Source organism: Balaenoptera ricei, chromosome 8 (genome assembly GCF_028023285.1).
Source record: "Balaenoptera ricei isolate mBalRic1 chromosome 8, mBalRic1.hap2, whole genome shotgun sequence".
Lineage (NCBI taxonomy): Eukaryota > Metazoa > Chordata > Mammalia > Artiodactyla > Balaenopteridae > Balaenoptera > Balaenoptera ricei.
This window is the reverse complement of record NC_082646.1, coordinates 108,186,586-108,203,311: the sequence shown is the minus strand read 5'-3', so window position 1 is coordinate 108,203,311 and position 16,726 is coordinate 108,186,586. Positions and strand designations below refer to the sequence as shown.

General features: G+C 48.9%; 1 protein-coding gene across 4 annotated transcripts; it reads right to left on the bottom strand.

Moving 5' to 3' along the window:
- Nucleotides 1–97: 97 nt before the first annotated feature.
- RBM14 (RNA binding motif protein 14) lies at nucleotides 98–15,847 on the bottom strand. 4 transcript variants are annotated; one of them, XM_059932092.1, is made up of 3 exons: nucleotides 15,405–15,847; nucleotides 8,430–9,894; nucleotides 6,771–7,653 (listed from the first exon to the last, which is right to left on the bottom strand). In XM_059932092.1, exons 1-3 carry the CDS (start codon nucleotides 15,739–15,741, stop codon nucleotides 7,446–7,448), a joined length of 2,010 nt encoding a protein of 669 aa, XP_059788075.1. In that variant the 5' UTR covers nucleotides 15,742–15,847; the 3' UTR covers nucleotides 6,771–7,445. The 4 variants fall into 4 exon arrangements, with proteins under 4 accessions (XP_059788078.1, XP_059788075.1, XP_059788076.1 ...); XM_059932093.1 differs by having other exon boundaries at nucleotides 15,666–15,847; XM_059932094.1 differs by having other exon boundaries at nucleotides 7,536–7,653; nucleotides 9,784–9,894.
- Nucleotides 15,848–16,726: the final 879 nt, after the last annotated feature.

Genomic DNA, 16,726 nt, shown 5'->3' with positions numbered 1-16,726 from the left:
CGGAGGCCAGGACCACCCTAGAATACCCCTAAAGCCCAAGTCGTGAGATTTAACAGGGCAAAAAAAAAAGACAGTGAAGGGGCTCGGAGTCTCTCACCCGCACGAAAAGCAGCAGGGGCTCTTCCTCGCGGCGCGGACGCTTCTGACAAAACGCTAAAATGGCGGCGGCTGCAGCAGTGACTCTGGGTAGAGAGGGGGAGGTGAACCTACCACCGGATTGGCCGTTCAATAAAATAAAAGGCAGGCGTTCCCGTAGATCCTCTTCCTGATTGGTTACCACGAACGCCAATTACCTGAGGCCTGGAAGAGGTGGAAACGTCAGTAACCCCAAAGAGTTTATACGAAAGCCAATGAGCACCTCTCTCGACAAACTGAGGTCACTGATTGGATGGAAGGTCGGCGTGAGGGAAGAACTACCAACGTGGGCTTCGCTGGCGGGGTTCCGCCCGCCATTAGGCGGAGCGAGGTAGGGATCCGGTGTGGTGGTGTTTAGCTGCATGGCGCCAACTTTGTTAAGCTTCCACATTTCGCCACTCCACGTGCGCTCCATTTTGCCTTCTACTCCACACTTCTCCCTCTAATGTCCCAAACGCCATCCCCCTCGCAGCCAGGGTGCTGCGGGCGGTAGCTTACGCAGACCCAGAAGCCAGGTAAGAAAAACAGCAAAGCTTCCCACCTGAAGAAACCAACCTCCTCCTTTGGCCAAGAATCCGCACTGCCGCCCTGGGAGTCCCGGAGCTACCCCCCCCCCCATTGAAACTACTTTCATAGGTGGTGAAAGGAACTCTGAAAACGGTTAATGGGCTCAGCTTCAATTAGGGTATAAAGGCCCCGACGTCGGCTCGGTTGAGGGCTGCATTACTCAGGAGGCGCCGAAGAGACAAGTTCCTTCGAGGAACCACCCTCCCGGGGTCCAAGATGAAGAAAAGGCTTCTCTGTGTGACCGTGGAGATTGCGCATACACCCCCACCCCGCCCTGATAAAAAACTAGAGCAGCAAAGTTTTTTGTTTTATTTTATTGGGCGCCATCAGCCAGAGCTGTTAAGTTTAAACTCCTAGAACCGACCTTAGAGGGAAGAGCCTAAGTCACAACCAGCTATAAGCAAAATACAATCAAAACAGCATTCTCCAGAGGGTCCGGCTTCCCTCATCACATTTTTTTATCATCCTTTGGCTTCTTCACATAATCCCATAATTCACTGAACAACCCTTCTGCAAGGCAGCTTTTGAAGAGGGAATTTAAAAAGGGGGATGGAAGAACTTAAAACATGATAAAAGCAGTGAGGAAAGGGATCATCAGGAGTGAAGATGACAAAAGCAGAACATACTACCGTTCAAAGCAGCCCCTCCAAAAGGGGTGGGGATCATAAAGAGAAAGGTGAAGTCAAAGTTATGGAAATAGATTTTAAAACCTGACGTGACTCAGAAATCAAACGGTGGGTAATTGGTCAAGAATTTATTCTAGGGTGGGAAAAGGTAGGAATCTAAAAATGTCAAAATGTCACATTTACAAATGTAGTGGTCACTAATCTTGGTCCGTTTTCATTGTGGATCCTGATGCTGACACTGCGGCTCTGAATAAAGGCCAAAGGATCAGTGATGAAGAAAACCAACTGCATGTTAGCTCCAAGTGTGCCCTCTGGAGGGGCCCTGCATCATCGGGAGGTGGTCACAACTCCATGTGCGCAGAGAAACACATCTGGTATAGAAATCCTTTCAGCTCCTTTGTTTGATCTTCCAAAATTTCTGTCCTAATAGCCTTGGAGATAAAACTTTCTTCCAAAATACCAAAGCATATGAGATCAGCTTACTCTATGAAACTAGGAATCTCTCCAAGTCCAAAGGGGAAAAACTGGGAATAGAAATCTTCTCGGGATAACAGTTCAGGCCAGTTTGCAGACCACCACCCACACCCACCCCCTGATCTAATTATATTCTTGATTTACCTTCTGAAAGCCCTCTAGGTCCAGTTATATTTGTTTCATTTTGCAAGCTCACCCAACTGAGTAAACCACATTAAATCATTCCCCTGCTTTTTAAATTAAAACCCATGGCAACTGGAAAAGTTTCAATTCACACTACCCAATCTGGTTGTTGCCAGAATCTCCCAATCTCTGTAACAATTCTCCTACCCCCATCCCTAACACACCCCACCCCAACTATGCTCCAGCACACTGGCCCCTTTGTCCCAAGCTCATTCAGACTGAAATATTCTTTCTCCAGGTCCTTCGCTGGCCACCCCATCTAAACACAGCCCCCCACTCCAACGCTACACCTTGGAACTCTATCCCATGACTCCATGTTGTTTTTCCAAATACTTACCACCACTTGAAATCCTATTTGTTCATTCATTTTCTGACTCCCTCCCACCCACTGCCCCCAGCAAATACTTGTTCTACAGGGGCAAGGACCTTTTCTTGTTGTCTACTATTATCCTATGTTAAAATTGCCCCTGGCACATGGTAAGCACTCAAATATTTGTTGACTAACTTAACAAATAGATAACGCATGAATTAAATTCTTCATAACCAAGAGGAGAGAAATGACTTTGGATTTGCAGTGTCAGCTTAAGAACGTGGACACTAAAAAAAAAAAAAAAAAAAAAAAGAACATGGACACTTAGTACTAAAAACAAGCCCTTTTGCTCTTATCACCTAGTATACTTTCCAGTCTCCCTCAAACATAAAAAGCCCAAAAGCCAGGGGTAACTTATGCTACAGCTTCTGATCACCAGGATTACGTTTGACAAATGCTGCAAAATGAAGCTTTAGGTAGGGAGATTTGTAGCTCCAGTGTCTCCATACTGATGTTCATTTTCCCAACTGTATTTTACCAAAATACTTAAAAATTAAGCGTTTTTAAGTTAAGGATATCTGGTCCAAATCCTCTACCTTACCACGCCAACTACAGAGAATCGGATGTTTTAAAAGCACCTTGTCTGGAACACTGCAAATGGCCACTCTGGTGATTCTTCTGATCAGGTTAACAAGCCTCTAAATTAAAAGATAAAGCAACTTGTCCAAAGTCATCTAGCCTTTCTCTCAGACCCAAGCATAAATATGTTCTGGCTCCACATCTTGAAGAGATGAAAGAGGCTGGAGCCCGGACTCTTGAAAGGGAAATGAGAAACAAATCCAAATTCAGGGGGAAACACTGTTGTCTGTGTAGACCACTCAAATGTGAATAAGCAATCTATTTGTTTCACACTCTTAGGAATGTATACAACTTATATACCTAATAACTCTGGCTCCTAATCCAGAAATGAGTTACTGGTATAATAAGGGCTCAAATTAAAAACCAGTAATCTCCAGGGATGTTCAGAGGGAGCCACTAGGCCAGTCAGCAAGCTTCCTAAGCCTCCAATCCCACTTCCAGCTACACACTCTTAAGCCTCCCCTTAATGTCTGTGCAGGTCCCCTACTCCATACCTTTCTTCTCCATACCTAGGAGAATCTGACCCCCAGGACACAAGTGTTGTCTGACACTGGAGGTGGCCAAAACTGGTATGGTCCAGTGGCCTACATCACACCTAGGTACCACTCATTACAGAAATTCCCCTCCTTCACTGTTACTCATACTTGCTGTACTCACACCTACACCCAAAGTCCTTTGCTCAGCTGTGTGCTCCCCTACGCAATCCCAATCTCCCCAGAATGTTCTAACTCCTTATTTCTGAGATGGCTAGCATTTAATGAGCAGTGACTATATATGAGGCTCTACACTTGCTACATGTTATTTGCTCCAACAGTCCTGGATGGTTCAAAATGGCTGGTTCAATTCCTTGATCCACGACTTTCTAGCCATGTGATCTTCAGAAGTTACTTAACCTACAGCCTCAATTTCCAAAATAGGTTTAAAAGTACCTAGTACATTTGAGTTGCAATAAAGGTAAAATGAAATATATGAAAAGCACTTTTAACAATGCTTAGCATGTGTTCAATAAATGTTAACTATTTTCCCTACCTTATAGATGAAAAAACTTAGGTAGAATTCCTGACGTGTTCAAGATCACCCAGATAAGCGGCAGAACCGGGATTCAAACTCGGGAAGCCTGATTTTAGAGCCAGCACCCTCAGTAGTTCTCTGTGCCAAGTCAGTTTTCAAATCAAACAAATCCCATCTCCACAGTTTTCTCTAGTGGGGCTGCCCCATCCTCTCCTTCCTTACCTGTCACTTCCCTAGCATTGCTCATTAACTGTAACTAGTTCATCGAGGTAGGTCCTGCCCCCTCCCCCTGGACTATCGATTTCCCTAGGTCAGCCCAAGGGCTCAGCTACCTGAACACTGTATTTCCAGCACTACAGACACGCAATATTTCTAATGATTTACAGCTAGACTTGAAATCATTTATTAATAACTTGTTCTTCCTGGAAAACTAGATTCTACCCTTTATGATCTTTTTAAAGGTTCCTATAGAATTTAGGTGAATAAGAATTTTCCACCTATCATATCCATCTTATCTTCTTTATTACCCAAACTCCTATTACATTACATACTAGTCCATTAATCTAGGAAATTAATTTTCATTATGACCTTAGTCATCCCACATTATAGTCAACTGACTTGGCTTGATAGGATAAAACGACTGCAGAACCAAGAGTCTGTGCACAGACTCTGGCAGAGCTTAACTGATGGGCAGGACTAGAAAGGCAGCCTACCCATGGAGGCTGACCACTCAGTGATAGTCCCGTTACCTCCAGTACAAGGGATGGGGCCCCAGGCCTACCCCAGACAGAATATGAAACAAGGTCCAAACCGCAGAAGAGAAGAGGCTGAAGAGGGGAGAAGCCTTTACATAGTCTTGTTCCAGGAATAAACCATCTAAAGCTTCTCCAATGAAGGTCAAGTTATAGAGGCGACAGATCAGAAGAGCAAAGATCTGAAGGACACTGGGAGTGCATATTCCCACCCACCTCTCCCAAAACACACATTAAATGTCTATCCTCCCATTCATTCAACCCAACCGTCTCCAAGTTGTAGGACCCTGGAAATCAGAAATCCACAAAAAACAAAGTATGAAGAGTGGGCTATAGGATTAACAGGTGGCATAATTTAAAGAGGGAGGGAATTTTAAAACAATCTGCAAGAAAGAAGAAAATGACAAATGATTTAGCTTTAGCTCCTTCTAGCTTAAATGAGAAGCCTGGCAGCAGAGGCCACAAGAGCATCAGGACCTAAAGATAATAAGCAGAGTGATCATCTAGGCCAGGTCACTCTGAAGAACTTGGGCTGCAATAAAGAAATATCAGCACTGGCCCCGAGAGCACATTAGGCTATTTTTCATAGGAACCATGGGATTGGGACAGTGGCAGAACCCTCACTGGAGAGAAAGATGACAGAAAGCCACTGACAAAGAAAGAAGTAATTACAAATACACAGGCCACAATCACAGCACTACAATTAACCAACCCTTGATTTTCCGGGGAAATAACCAGAGCTAAGCCTGTTAGCTTGGCCCTGAGATTACCCCACCCTCACTGCAGAAAAGTGACAAAAAACCTATCAAATTTCCCCTCCTCCCAGTCCTGCAAACAAATGAAAAGGAGCAGCAAAGCACCTGAAGGCAAAGAAGTGAGCAGAAAGAAAAGCAAGGAGGCGGCTATGGCCTCAGTATCCCTGAGATTACCCCCCGTTTGCATCCACAAATAGGAGCTCACAGTTAAACAAAGACCATATACTTTTGCCCACTGGGCAGAGGGAAGAGAACACCTGGGGCAAACTACTCTGTCACAGGGAAGTTCACAAGAAACCAGTGAAGGAAGCAGAAGAGAACCCACCTGAACTCCATTTGACTGACACCCCCCCCCCCAAAATCACCTTGCCCCAACAGACTCCCAAATCAAATTTCTAAAGCCCCCTTTCCGAAAGGAATGTCAGTCAGTTTCCTGTCACCACCCTACCCAACCAGTCTTTCATTCACCCATCATAGAGCCCAAGCCTCCGTCTTGTCCATGGCTGGAATTGTCTTATTTTGTGCTCAGGTCCTCTGAACCCCTAGTCCCAGAATGAAAGTATAAACAATCAATTCCTCAGCGTATCGCAGCATCCCTATTTGGTTATGCTTGCACCTCACCCCCTTCCCGGAGTCTATCATAACACTTTCAAATATAAACCCAACAAGAAAGGGAATTTGAGTCTCAGGTGACTATGATGACAGGGGTTGGCAGGACGCAGGAAGGACGCTCTGTGCTGTTGTTCGACATGCGAAATACCAGTTCTACAGCCAGAATCCCCCATACCGGCTTCCAACTGTCCCAACCACAGGGCATTACCAGACAGTGACATGACCCCCACACCCCAACTACTGGCTCCTTCCCAGGTCCCAGCCCCAGTACTCACTGGAGCCCACTGCCTGGAAGACCTACTAGCCTCATAAGCACCAAAGCCACCCATTCCCACTTCTCACCTGAGAAGCCAAACCCCAGAACCACCCTGCTGGAGCCCAGGTTTTTCCTGAACTGGAGACAAGTCAAGGAAAATAGCCAAGCACAGGCGAGGAAAATGGGCAGTAAATTTACTGCATTTTGGTGTGATTAACTCAAGCTGAAGCAACCTGGGCCGGACTCTCCAGTCCTAAAGATGGCAGACTAGCAGAACGACGATGGGTTAAATCCCTCTGGCAGCAGGGAAATCATTCTAATTCCTACATTCAAACCCCTTTCCTCATCTGCCCTGGGTTCTCTGGCCACCCTCCCTTTAGTTGTCATGTCCTCCTGGATGTCAAATTGGCTTCTCTGAAACTGAGTGCAATCAAGACAATGACAACCAGGTTTCCAAACTGCAAATCGCCCCAAGTTTTATTTGTAGTCCATACAAAAGGGAAAAAAAATTAAGGTTTTCTAACACCACCTACTTGGGGAGATGGGGAAGTGGACCGTGCCGCACAGCATCAGCTAGAACATCAGGGGTCAGTAGGGATCTGGACATATACCAACCAACTGTCCCAACAGGAACTCAGTCTCAACACAGTCTATAGAGGGACAAAGTCAGGGCCCCCTGGACAACTGGCACAGCTTGGCGCATAGGAAATGGTCAAGCTAACCCTTTCCTGGCCTCCCTCACATCTAAAAAGAAAAAGGCGCCGCCGACCTCAGCTGCAGGTTGCTTCCCCATCCAGACGACCTTAAATATCGCGCACAAAAATAAAAGGGAGCCAGGAAAAAAATAAAAACATAAAAGAAATTCCCATCCTGGGGAGACGGGAGGCAGGGGAGAGGGGAACCGCAGATCTAGAGCCAGTAGCAAGATTTGCTGCTGAGGCGAAGGAATAAAGTAGGTTACTGCCGAACACTCAAAAGGATCGTCTCCTGGGGAAGGCCCACATGGTAGAGGGGATGAAAAACCGCAAACAGGAGAGGTATGGGCCAGTGGTTATAACCTGCGTCTGCACCCTACCCCACCTCTCCTCTCCTTCCCTCCCTGTGGAGCCCTGTCCCAGGATGGCCCTACATGCGGCGCTGGTAGCCAGAGTGCATCTGAGCTGCCCGCAGGTAATCATTATAGGAGCCCGAATAGCGTGCGTAATCGGAATGGGCATCGGGCAGGCGACGGTAATCCAGCGAGGACTTTGTCGGCGAGCGGCGGAACGAAAGCTGCGACTCTGATAAACGGCGGTAATCAGAGAGCTCGGCTAAACGCCGGTCGGAACCATACCTAGTCGAGAGAAGAAGACAGTTGGTGAATGAGACAATTGAGGGGAGGGCTCCAGGTGGGCACGGGGGAGATGCCAATGGGGATAGGGAGGGTGTAATCAGATTGGTCTCCAACAAACAAGATTTTGTCAGAAGGCTCAACACCCTATCCAGGGCAAGAAATCAAGCCTGGTCCAACTCAGTGGGAAACCAAGCCCACCACTGAAGACCTCCCCTTCTGAACTGGCCAAGGTGGATTCTGGTCCGCATTCCCAAACCACAAACAAACTACCCCACCCTTGGGCCCTGCAGAGAAAGACCTTGGTTGTTTACCAACAGAACGGCGGACGAAAGCAAGGTCCCCAACTTCCCAAAGAGTGGACGCACCACATACACCCTGCCTTCAGCCAGTGACTGCCAAAGGGACTACTCTTTCAAACCCACCCCCACCAAAGGCCAGGACAACCACGTAACAGGCTTAAGGATCCTTCAGACAGTGGGAAAGACTATGGGCCACAATCTTGCAGGCAGCAGCTCCAATAGCACTTGGGCCAGCCTTGACAGGTGACACTTTTCCCAGCCTGACTAGCTGGTACCACCCCAGTCTGAGCACTATGCTCCACTTGAACCCTGGTGACCAGGAAAGTTCACAGACATCACCCCCCTCAGCTTCTGGACATCCCACAGGAGTAGAGAAGACCAAGGGAGGGGCCGATGGCTCCAGTTTCCCTCCCATGCCAACCTCAGCCCCTTGCCCTGAGCCCCAGCTGGGGGCAGAGGCGGGGGGGCATACAGTACCTTTTCGACATGGCGACAGCCTTTTTGTACGGATCGTCGTAGCTGGCCCGGGGTGGGGAGAGGCGCGTACGCTCATAGGGCGGCGGGGTGCTGTTGGCGTTGGCAACGGCCCCCTGGGACATGGACAGGTAGGCTGCAGACGGCTGACCTGCCCCATCGTAGGCATTGCCCGGCTGGCCACGGTAGGAGGCAGCAGCCTGAGGATGCTGCTGTGCAGCATAGGAAGCAGCCAATGAGGCTGACGACTGAGTGCGGTAAGGAGCTGCCAGGGTGGCAGAAGGTTGGGCCCCGTAAGCAGCTGCAGCACCATAGGAGCCAGTGGCCGCAGCAGCTGACTGAGCCCCATACGAGCCTGAAAGGCCCATTGATGCTTGAGCCCCGTAACTATTCAGCTGGGTCTGAACAACTGGCTGGGCCCCATAGGAGCCAGCCATTGGGGTAGCGGCTTGCGCAGCATACGCAGCTGGCTGGCTAGCATAAGCAGCAGCTGTAGCTGGTTGCGCCACATAGGCAGCAGGTTGGGAAGAATAGGAAGCAGCCTGTTGTGCAGCGTATGGGGCAGACTGGGCATTATAAGAGGCCGAAGGCTGGGCACTGTAAGAAGCTGCCTGGGCCCCATAAGCTAGTGAAGAGGCTGCAGACTGGGCCCCATAGGAGGCTGCCTGGGCCCCATAGGAGCCTAGGGAGGAAGCTGCTCCCTGGGTGTTGTAGGAGGAGGCAGCCGCACGAACCCCATAGGAAGAGGCAGCCTGCGCCCCATAAGAGGATGGCTGGTTACCATAGGAGGCAAGGGAGGAGCCCTGAGCCCCATAGGAGTTGAGCGAAGAAGCCGCAGCTGGCTGACCCCCATAGGAGGAGAGGGCCGAGGCCGAGGGCTGGGCTCCACCATATGGACCAAGCGAGGAAGCTGCGGCAGACTGGGAGCTAGGACTAGCCAGCTGGCCCCTGTATGGGGCCCCAAGGGAAACAGAGGGCTGAGCGCGGTAAGAGGCTGCCTGGGCTGTCATGGGCTGAGTCCGATAACCGACACCCAAAGAGGCAGAAGGCTGGGCCCTGTAGGCAGCGCCCAGTGACACTGAGGGCTGGGCCCGGTAGGTGGCTGGCTGGGCCGTCAGAGGAGCCACATACGAGGCTCGGGGAGGTGAACGGCGCAGGGGGCTGCGGTCGCGACCAAAGAAGGGTGGTGTAGGCTGACGGGCTTGCCCATCAAAGCCACCAGTGCTGTTGCCAAAAGCCTGCTGGTAGTCGAAGGTGGCAGAGAAGCCACCAGTTCCGGGGAATGCCGTATCCCCAGCCCCTGGTTTCTTGGTCTTGTCCCCAGACTGGATAGCCAGGCCAGGCCCCTTCTTCTGACCCTTGGTTGAGAGTTCCACGTTGATGCGCTTGCCCTTCACTTCTTTGCCGTTGAGCTGCGCGATGGCGGCTTTGGCATCTGCTTCCTTCTCCATGTGAACAAACGCGTAGTCTGATAAAGCAGCAGACAGAGGGTTAGCAATTAGGGGGGCAGGGCATGCTACCTGATGGGTCCCAAACTGGACACACCAACAGCACCCAGCTGTTGCCAGCTACCTCCAGGCCTCCAAACCCTCCTCTCCAGGAGTAGGTCATAAAATGTGGCTCCCATATAACAAAGCTTCTGACTGTCACAAGCAGGCAGCTTTGTCTATGGCTTTCTTCCCATTCTCCCCGTTCCCCCTGCCACCTCACCCAACTTCCTGGTGAGAGAAGAAAGAGCAAAGATGAACAGCAACACAGGATAAAAATCTTCACATCTCCTGTAAGTATAAACGAGCAGACAAAAAGCAGAAAGCATTCCTGGATCACTCAATTACTCAGTATTGTCTATCCCAAGATCACCAAACACTACTGTTCACCTTTGAGGCTTAACTCTCAAACACTGGAAATGACCACTTATGTCTTGGAATGACCCGTGTCTCAGCCCAGGGTCCAATTAAGGCAGGAGAGCTACACTGCGATGCACAGTCCATGAAATTCCTCCAGTATGATCTCCCCTTTTCCCACAGTACTTCCCTGTTTTCAAAGCACTTCCATGCACAGGACCTCATTTGGGCCTCACAACAATCCCAGGAGGCAGGCAGAGCAAAGGATCATTATCCCATTTTACAGGTGGGCAAACACACTCAGAGAATTTATATGGCTTGCCGCAAAACCATGTGTCAGACCCAGGAACAGAATCCCAGCTCTCCATGCCTCTTCACTACACCAGTCTACCCCGAGAAGTCAACGTGTAAGGCAGGATTGTGTATTAAGACTAGACATTTAAGCTGAGAAGGGGAGAAGCTGGACCCCACGTAAGCCAATAAGATGTGGGAATGGAAACTGAGCCTCCTGGCTGAGTTCAGGCTCAAGGCACACACACACGCCCCCCACCCCCAGGCTACATTACATCAGAGGTTACTCATCAAGAGACAGAAGTATTCCTTACCCCTTGGGCTTCTGTTCACAGAAAAGATTTGGTTTCTCAGCTTCATAGCAAGAAGCTGCAATTACCACAGCTAGCAGGCTCTGCTAAGCAGGTTACCCCTCAGGTCCTCATTCAGTCCTAAATGAGCTGTGGTAGGAAAGCCTCTAAGACAGGATGTTGATCTCAAAGTCCTACTCATCTACCATACAGAACAAGAAAACTTTAGGAAAGGAAGTAATAGGAAGAAATTCTTGTTCACATCCAAATTCACAAACCACAATGGTGCAAGCAGAATCTGAAGAACAATGAAAAAGGTCATGCTGGTGTTAAGTAAGGCCATGCACTTAACCCCATCTGAACCTGTGGCTACTTTTAAAGTCCAAGCACCAGGACCCCATCTCTCTCACATCACTTTAGGAAATGAATTACCTAGATGAAATTACTAAGGTTCCATTCTTGATAAGAAATCCTTTTAAATGGCCTCTAAACAAGTGTCCTAATTTCTAGAAACTTTCATATTGGGATGCCCTCTCTAGCTGTTCCTATAAAGCAAGCCATTTTCCTGGATGTACGGCAATGCCACCAATGTGACTCTCATACAAATAAGAATAAAAATAATCAACAGGTAGAAGTCAGAAGTGCGGTATAGCAAAAGGAATCCTGGGGCTAGGCGCTAAAATGCCTCAGCTGAAGATCCAGTTCACTGACTTGCTGTAAGTTCTTACGGAACTTACAATTTATTTCTCCATCTGACAATCTGTCCTACCCACCTCAGAGTTAGAAGATTCAAATGAGATAAAAATGCCTTGTAGAAAGGCCGCGATAGTGAGAGGCCTGCACACCGCGATGAAGAGTGGCCCCCGCTTGCCACAACTAGAGAAAGCCCTCGCACAGAAACGAACACCCAACACAGCCATAAATAAATAAATAAATAAAAATTTTTTTAAATGCCTTGTAAAGTATAAATAGCTATATAATGATAAAAATCATGATAATCATTCAAGCCTAGGAATAACCACAGGCTTTGTTCCCTACAGATATGATCTTTCATCTCTAATAAAACACAAGAGATACAGTATCATCTGTAAATGCAAATTTGGAACTAGTCAGAGACGATAAAGGAAAAAAATGAAGTATCATAACTGTGTCTTCACACCCCTATGGCCAGAACCTGATTCTTCATCTACCAATTGCAAAAAGCGAAAAGTGTTCCTTTCGGCCTAGCCACAGGGCACCAGAACTGTCCTCTCATCTCTCACCTCCAGTTTGGGTACAGTGAGCTAAAAATCAATGCTGGTGGTCCCAGATCTCGTTAAAAGCAAAGGCTGAGCTGACCCTACCACCAGAAGAATGCAATGGCCAGCAGAAAGCAAGAGTGTAGGCAGATTAAAGGGAATTAAAAAAAAAACTTTCAGGCACTATGAGAGAATATTAAGGAACCATACTACATTCCTGGTTAACTTATCCACAAATTCCTAGGACTGGAATAAGCTAGGAAAAAACACCCAACAAAAACTTTCAGTGGGTTTACAAGAGCAATAGGACGTCACGTTATCTACTCCCTACGCCCTACTTGGCTGGGTTTTATTAAGAGACCAACTTGTGAAACTTGAAAATTGAGATTTCATGTGTACAATTCAATTGACCACACAGATAAGCTATATAGCTGATAAAAAGAAAACCATCAGATACAATTATATCCAATTTATATCAGAGAGTTTCTAAGCCTGATACTGGAGGGAAGTGCGAATAAGTTGTCCAGCTGACTCCATCACATGAGGGCTAACTAATCCTTATCACAGTGAGCAGCTAAACCCAGACCTAGCCCTACCGAAGATGCCCGGGAACCTAACTACTCCTAGGACAATAAAGAAAAACCAAAGATCTAGCAAACTCCAGGGACCCACCTGCCTAGAGAGGTAGTTCAGGGAAACAGTGACCCCCGAAGGAAATCCATCGCATTTAAAGAGACTAGCAGGCAATGATTTACAGAGCTATCCTAATGGTCTGGTGACATCACAATTCCTCCAGTACCAAAGTTAAGAGAATCCAGAAAAATGAGTCTTCCTTTTCTCAGAAGAGTAAAAAATTCTAATTTGAAACTACAGAGCTGTATGTAGGAGGAAAGAATGGCCACCCACAACAAAGGAAAGGAAACAGTTTCCTATTCTGCCTTTCAGACTTCTCATGAAATCTAAATGGTTCCTAAAGCTGTCAGCAACTCTCAGACTTCATCCTTGAACACCCAACAGAATGTAGCTGTGGAGAGTGGTTACAATCTGCTGTTGCTATGGAAATTTTTACTCTACAAATCATATCTAAGCTCCTGGAACCAAGCAACTACGTTATTCCCCCTGTGAAATAAAACGGAACTGGCTGTCCTGTGCAGTGCCAAGCTTCTGTGCTTTTCAAAAACCTGACAACCAACACAAGATGACTCAGTCAAGTGCCCATTCCCAGACCAAGAAATAAGTAAGCTATTTATAGAACCAGAGCCAGTCTCTTCTACTACATTCCCAACTTAAAAACTTCATTTTCCTTCACTCCAAATAGAAAGGCATCAGTGGAGAATATGATCCTCAAATCTTTACCACAGTCCCTTACATCAAAGTATTATCAGGCACTCTCTTACATATCAGCATAACTACAAACAACAACTAACCACCACTCCCTAAGGAAGTCAGTGCATCTCTGCCAATCAAATGTTCGCAAAGGGACAAAATGCGCAAAACTTTCACTCTAACTTTCACAAGAAAACAGCCAGGAGTTCTAAAAACCACATGCAGTTACACACTTCACCCCACCCCCCCACTGTCACTTGGTGTCAGTCCCAAGCAAATTCAGGCAAATTTTTAGCTTTCTCTACCAACCCAAAGGAGGCTTCTCGACCAATGAGTTCCATAGAGACTGTCCCCTCAGATGCAAGTTTCTAGACTCCCAATCTAGTAGCCACCCTGTCTAAGAACCACACCAAAAAATGTAATAGGTCAATCAAACACAGAACTCTCATAATGAGTCATATACATTTCCTGGCCAGGCCCCAATCTGATGCCCTTCCCACTCTTTCACTCTAAATAAAAGCAAAAATTCATGCACCATACAGCCTGCCTCATCAGAGCACCCAGCAGGAAAGCCTGATTCCAGATAGTCATGAATTTGCATAGCCTGAGTTGAGGAAAACAAAATGCAGTATTAACGCAGAAGAAGGAATTACTCCTAGTGGTGGAGACTGCAACCCTCACACTTCCCCCAGTTACGGAAAGGATAAGGAATGATCCAAACGATGTATCTTGGTGGAAATGAATAAGCACCTGCTCCCAAATTTATTTACTATCCTCAAAACTTCTCACACAGGGTATGAGCAGCTATGAATCCAACACCAGGAGCAAGGGATCAGATACTCACTCCCAGGTTGCGTCCCTGAAGACAGCAAGGCAAAGTTAACTCTGATCTGTTCCCAAGTGGAACAGAAACTGGCCACATACACAAGGGCTATACCTCCAAATCTTGCCAACAAAAAAGAAAAAGAGCTTAGGGATAAGAACCCAGACTATGGAAAAAGTCAACTAAGTCCCAAAAAGGAGGTCAGGCCTAAATTATGGTGATATATTCTTCTCGAAGGCAAAGTAGGGATCTACCCTGACAATTAGACTACTCAAGCAAAGATGACTATTAAGTCCCCACGTCCCGCTCAGAGTGTGCCCCCTTGCAAAATCACCAAGTTTCTAAAAGGATACTGCCCTAGGGCACCGCCTTGACCAGTTAGTTGCTCAGAAGAGGCCGTTTCATAAAACAAGCCTTCGTCCACATGCGAAAAGTCGGGGTTTCTAGTTTATAGATGTAAAATCGATCCCAAAGGGAAAAAAAAAGTTTGAGGGAGTTGGAAAGCACAGAATTGCCACACCTAACAATACTGAAAGGCCAAAGTGGTTAGGAAGGGGCCCCTCCTGTACCCACGAGTAACTATACCCATCAGCAGACCCACGCCACACAATACTAAAAGATCCCAGCCCAAGAAACTTCCAAGGGCCCCGTTACCTTCCGCTCGGGAGCATTCATCGAGAGGGAACACGACGGTGGCCTTGGGTGGGGGGGAGGGGGGTTCAGCCCCCACCTTTTCCCTTTTCCCTTGCTCTGACAGACTTCTGGAGAGGAAGTGGGGAAGTGGCGAAATCTTCCCCGCTCCATGATCCGGCTTGTGCCCGTCACTTCCCAATTTCCGCTCGGTGCCAGGCCCAGGAGCCCAGTGGAAGGCGCGCCCCCGGTACCCTCCCAAGTCTCTCAGGCGCGTCCCCGGCCCCGTAGCTCGGCTCACAGTGGCCGCCGCACCCACCCAGAGCCGCTTCCTCCCACTTGGTTAATGGTGCCTGGACCGCACGGGAGGAGGGTGGCTCTACCCAACGCGCCCCCAACACCTCCGGCCTCACTCCCGCGGACTTCCCCCCGCCCCCACCGCCAACCGCGCAGTGACCGACCCCCGGGAAAGGGGCGTGGCTAACAAGCAGAGTGCCCCGAGCGCGCCCGCGCCCGCGCGCCCGCCTCCACATTACCTTTCACCACGTCACACTCGATGACGCGTCCGCGGCGCTCGAAGAGGCTGCGCAATTCCTGGCTCGTGCACGCAGCCGATACATTGCCCACGAATATCTTCCAAGTGTTAAGAGGCCGTGGGCGCGACATCTCCACCACGAGCGCGCGCCCCGGCCGCAGCTCGTGGCCATGCAGGGCCTCGATGGCGCGCAGCGCGCCCGCGTTCTCGCGCATGTGCACGAAGGCGAACTGTTTCATGACGGCGCAGCTCATGACCGTACCGTAGGGCGCAAAGAGAGCTGCCAGCTCCTCCGGCGTCGTATCCGCCCCATCGACGTTTCCCACGAATATCTTCATTTTTCCGCCGCAGCCGCCTTCCCGGAGAGCCTGGACCTCTCCTCCAGCGACAGGCGAAACGTCTGACCCGCCGGCAGTCCTCCCCAGGAATGGCTGGCGACCGAGAACCCCGCCGCGCAGGCGCTCTGACCTAGCCAATCGGAGCCCAGATCCCGCGTGCCCTGCAGCCAATCAGAGAGGCTGAGAGAAAATGCACTCAGGCGCAGCCAATCCCAGAGGGCCTGGAGCCCGCTCGTTAGCGGAGGGGGTGGGAGAGGGACGACTGCGCGCGACCAACCGCCACTGCCCGGGGGAGGGGGAAGAAGGGCTGGAGAGGGGGATCCGCGTGCGAGGAGTGCAGTGGCTGCTGAGAGGCCTAGTCAGTGAGGCGGCCTCTGGCCTGGGTGGGGCCGGGATCGGCGGGCCCCAAGAAAAAACTTTGTTCAGTCGGAAGTCAGAGCCCCTCCCATTCTGGCAACCTAGGCCAAACCCGCGCCTAGAGGTGGCGGCGAGTGTCCACGGGAAGGCCCGGCCTGGCGGGAGAAAACAGGACAGACGCCTTCCTTCAGCAAACGACTTCCAGGACTGCCGCCTGTGGTCTGAGGGGACCCTGAGAGGCATCTGCCCTGGAGAAACCCTCGTGCCATTAATTTATTCTTTGGAAACACATTCCCTGAGGTTGCTGAGGTCCTGGCAGACGCTGGAGACGCTGAAAAATCAATAAGAGCCCGCCTCTCCCTTTTATGGACTTTGCAAACGAGGAATGAAATATATATCTCTGGTGTATGTTTGAAATTTTCCACAGTAGAAAGTTTAATAAAATAGGAAATTAAGTCAAAAGAACGGTCCTTGAGAGGGTAAAAATTGAGCCTTTAAATAAAAGAGGAAAAACCTCAAAACTGATGGTTGTACGTATGTAAATAAAAAGATTTCGCATGGCAGAAGACGTCAAAAACAAGAACATGTGACAAGTTCAGGGAAATGTTTGCTTACAAGTTCATTCTAC